Source organism: Montipora capricornis, chromosome 2 (genome assembly GCF_036669925.1).
Source record: "Montipora capricornis isolate CH-2021 chromosome 2, ASM3666992v2, whole genome shotgun sequence".
In the NCBI taxonomy this organism is placed as follows: domain Eukaryota; kingdom Metazoa; phylum Cnidaria; class Anthozoa; order Scleractinia; family Acroporidae; genus Montipora; species Montipora capricornis.
Window position 1 is genome coordinate 12374949 of NC_090884.1, and position 5000 is coordinate 12379948.

The window sequence follows — 5000 nt, forward strand, 5'->3', positions numbered from 1 at the left end:
GAACCTTCGGTACGGAACCCTTGTTAACTGTCTTCTGACATACATCGCAGGACTTGCAATAACGAGTCACGTCCCCTTGAATGCCTGGCCAATAGAACGCGCTTTGAATCTTATCAGTCGTTTTCTTTATTCCCATGTGACCTCCCATGATCGATCCGTGCGCTAGTTCCATTATTCGACCTCTCAGCTGCACAGGAACCATAACCTGCTTCAGGGGTTTACCTCCGTTCACATAAGGGTGCTTGTAGACGCGGTACAGAACTCCACCTTTCACTTCAAATGAAGTCTCAGCCTGGCCTCTCACAACTACGTCATCTTTCTCCCAAAATTTCTGTAGGCTCTCGTCGTCACGCTGCATCTGCTTGAGCTTTTCTCTATCAACTACAGGACTTTCTTTGGTATCTGGTACCTTCAACGGAATATGTTCTCCAACTTTTTTAGCTTGACTTCTTGTGGTTACAGCACAAGCTTCTTGTACAGGAACTTGCCAGCTTGGGTCTGGGTCGTCAGCGGCTCTTGCGCCTGGCACATTACCAATAATTAAATCATAAACAGCATCGGGAAGACACTGCGCTTCCACTTGGCCCTTGAGATAAGGTGTATCAACATCAATCTTTGCGATGGGAACTTTCCTTGCCGTATTGTCAATGAGCAGCATAACATTAAATTCGCCAGTAAACTGATCCTCAGACACAAGATCCCTCTTTACTACAATTCCACTACAACCAGTATCTCTCAGGACATCAACAGGCTTCTCTCCAACTCTACCTTTCACGACAGGCATTTTACTTCTCACTCCAGTCAACGGTTCAACACAAGCACTACTCAACAATGGAATCTTCTTACCACAGGCTAACAGCAACTTATCATCTTTAATACAAGCCTTAACTTCTTCATCAGTAGGTTTAACCTCAGGTGGTTGAACTAAACAACTGGCACTCACTTGACCACGCTGCACAGGGTTACCATCCCTACTTTGTCCTCCTGATCTGCGTCCACCTGATCGACAGTTTCTAGCTTCATGTCCCTGCTTACCACATAGGAAACACTTTCTTGTTAGGGTTGGGCAGTTGACAGCTTTATGACCTCGGGTGTTGCACTTAAAGCAATGCAGAGCTGGTGGATTAATCTGCATGTTCTTGGCTTCGTCCCTCTCAGGCTGCACTGTTGGCTTTCTGCTCGCTGAGCTGAACAAATGTTTACCATGAGCCTCCAAGTACTGGTCAGCGATCTTCGCAATCTTTGCTAGAGTCTCAGGTGCCCTTTCTCGCAAGTGAATTGCCAAATCCTTAGGGCAAGAGTCAATAAATTGTTCTTTCACGATCAAGTCCTTAAGACCATCAAAGGATTGCGCAGTATCCGAAAGCTCTAGCCAACGTAACAGGTATCTGTCCAGTCGCACAATAAACTGCTCCGGACTTTCGTCGACTTCTGGTTTGGATGCTCTAAATTTTCGACGATAGCCGTCTTCGGTAAGGTCATATCTCTTCATTAACGCAATCTTTACCCTGTCATAATCTTTAGCTGCGTCCTCCGATAGACGTGAATACACTTCTAGTGCCCGTCCAGACAACAGAGCACTGAGCTTCGATGCCCATCCATCTTTTTTCCACTTAGCTGTCTCCGCAAATCTCTCGAACCTCTGCAAATACGCGTCCAAATCGTCCTTACCATCAACAAACGAGGGGAGTTTAGGTGCCTTAACCCGATCCTCTCTCACTTCAGGACGTCCGTCAGCACTCTCCACAGCCAAACGTGCAATTTCCAGCTCATGTTCTCTTCTTGCCGCTTTAATAGCCTCTTTCTGTTTCAACAGCTCGGCTTCCATCTCCAATTTTCTTAGTTCGCGTTCTTGTCGCCTGGTTTCTCTCTCTTCGTCTTCTCTTCTTTTATCTTCTTCAAGTAATCGACGTTTCTCTTCCTTTTCTTCTTCAAACCGCCTCCTTTTTTCTTCTCTTTCTTCCTCCAATTGTCTTCGTTTTTCTTGTTTTTCTTCCTCTTCCCTTCTTTTTTCTTCCTCTTCCCTCCTTCTTTCTTGTTCTAATTGTCTGCGTTTTTCTTCACGTTCTTCCTCTCTACGTTTCTCTTCGCGTTCTTTTTCTTCTTGTTCACGCACAAATTCAAGCAGCTTTTCTCCTTCCAGACCAAACTTTTCGCCAAGCTGAATAAATTTCTCCATTTTCACAGCACTAAAATTCCACGGCTCTTTCACTCGCTACAACTTTTTCCACAGCGCAGCTACTTCCTTCCAAGTTGTGATCCTTTCCTGGTTTCTGTAGTCGGCAAACAAATAAATTCCTCTCCCGGACCAGGCCCCCAATGTTACGAGTTCGAACGTTTTGAGGAAAGTTAGCTTGCAGACTAAACTGAACGCAGGGTTGTCGGAACAACAACAAGAAGATTTATTCCAAAGTGAACGTAGTTTCCACGAAGTAAAACTCTTAACAGCACGAACTTGATAAACTTACACGGCCTCCGCCAACTTGAATAAACACAGCTTCTGTCACACTTGACTAAACACGGCCAACGCCAACTCTCTTCGCTTGTGAAAAACTAGTTAGAAAAACACTCCGCTTGGACTCGTCTACTTATATACTCTGACAATAAACTTCTAGAACTTTCTAAAATAGTAATGAATCTAATTATAGAAAGATTACAAAACACACCGATTTAGAAACGCTTACGCATGAACCTAAAATAAACAAACTACGAACTCTCGCGAAGCTTCGAGACAGTAACGCTTGTCACGCAATACTATTTTTCGTAACAAAGATCCACAAGTAGATTAATAACACTTAGCAACATATCACACCTAGTGAAATATATATGCATTGTTATTTTAAACTCCTCAATCTGGACATAATCATTTACAAAATGAAATCATTAGACTACAAAAATCCGAAAATAACAGCTTACATGTACCTTGCTGTTCTCATATTTTTCCCAGCATTTGTAATTTGCATAAATATTCCAATTTTTAGCATGTATTTTCATAATAATTATAAAAGATCTGGGCTGAATTCTGAAACGAGAACAAAAGCATAGTGACAATGAATCAATTTATTGTACACTGCAAGAAACAAAATTGTAAATGAAGTGACAACAGTGATACCCTCTAGGTTTAAATAAAATTATAATTATAGTATTTTGGAACAGTCAATACTCTTCCAAACAATAGCAAACAATAGTTGAACATACAGTCACGTGAGTCCCATCTTGTGATTGAGTTGCTAAAAAAAGTCAAGATTTATTAAATGCTAGTGACCATGAAATGCAAGGGCACGAAGCCGTTTACTGTAGAGTCTCACTAGGCACATCATGGTCTGTTCAAATTGTTAAACATTGCATATTTTGTGCATAAAAATTACATTAAGAAGATCTACAAGATTAATAACACTTAGCAACATATCACACCTTGTGAAATATGTATGCATTGTTATTGATTTATGGAAGTCACCAACAAGAAAGTGTCACAAATCGAGTATGTTTTGTCAGTTTTTTTCCTTGATAATAGACAGAAGCTTTTCCATGTGTGATTGCAGTCAGATTGTGAAGAACTGTAGAGTATGGTTTTTGAATCCTTCATGTTGTAGCTTATACATGTAAAGTAGTAAAGCTGCATGCATTGTAGTGGGGTAAACCTTGTTTTCTAGACCTGAGATTCGAAATGTGTGCTCCATGCATTAATTGGTACATGTAGCCAGAAATGGCGGTCCATGTTTTCGAATAGAGAAGTATGATGTACAAACTTTTGAAACCCTTGATCATGTAGAAATTACATTTCATTTTGTAGTGGGCAACATTTGTTTTGAAACTGGACTTAGAAGATTTCTCCACAATACAATATTAGAAACAGCTTACTGTCATCCATGTCTCAGACATGTTCTCAGTGTCTTTGAATAAAGAAGTGCAATGTGCCTTTTTTTAAATTGAAGGTGACTGTCCTATTTTGTAGAATACAAAATATTACACATGCACATTACTGCGGTTGTATGTATCATACATTGAAGGGGAATTACTGTAATTGATTTCTCATCAAGACATTAGACAGAGAATTGCCCAAATGGATAGACGTGGTTGTTCGTCTCAATTTCTGTTAACAAAGAAATTCATGTACAATGTACGATTTGCTAATCCTAGATGTTAAAGCTTTTATTGTATACCAATAGGCCATTTTACAGTTGTTTGCTCAGCGACCTAGCCTATGAATGGCTGCGAGGCTGCCGGTGACCTTGCATTGATACAGCCCCGACTGCTTTTATCATGCAAATTGTGTTGTTGTAATTCTAATTAGTCCGTATTAACATTACAAAAGCACGGAGGTTTGTATCAAAACAGGGTCACCGGCAGCCTCGCTGCCATTGGTAGGCCAGGTAACTTAGCTAAAACTGTAAAATGGTCTATTGTTGGGGTGAACTTGATTTTTAAACTAGACATTTAGCATGTACATGTAGATGTACACCTGATACAGTATAATGGCTGATGATAGAAATAGCTGTCTGTCAGGTTGTCTATGAATAAAAATTACGTACTGCACTCAACTTGTAATTGCTTTGCATTACATGTAACTGTTTCTTTTATTTTTGTACATGTATATTCATCACCTTATTTTGGCTATTTTTAAATTTGTTGTTTTGTTGAAGGTTCATATCCAGACGATTGGGATTTTAGTAGGAGAGAAACAGGAATTGCAAAGTACTGTCTCTCAACTTCAAAGAAAATATGATATCAAACAAAGTGAGTTTTCAAGCTGACAAAAATTAAAGTATATTACAGTCAAGCTATGTCGCGTGTGACCAGTATCCGCAAGACTGAAATTAACTTCCGAGACTGGAATGGAATCTGGAAGATTTTTCTGAAAGTTGCTACGAAAAGTGCACAATAGCTGTAAAATAATTCATCAAATGCCTGAAAAAGTTTTCACTTTTCAAACACTGTTTATTTTATAATAAAGCAAAAGTTTATTGTTAACTATTTTCGATGTATCAAGGAAATAAATA

At 39.7% G+C, this 5000-nt stretch overlaps 1 protein-coding gene across 1 annotated transcript in view; it reads left to right on the plus strand.

Annotated features, from left to right (window-relative positions):
- The window catches only part of LOC138038870 (golgin subfamily A member 2-like), a 57584-nt gene that overhangs the window by 19225 nt on the left and 33359 nt on the right, over window positions 1-5000 (plus strand). Inside the window, exon 12 of the mRNA XM_068884948.1 lies at window positions 4644-4737. Coding sequence (XP_068741049.1) covers window positions 4644-4737 — 94 coding nt within the window. The remainder of the gene's footprint in view (window positions 1-4643; window positions 4738-5000) is intronic.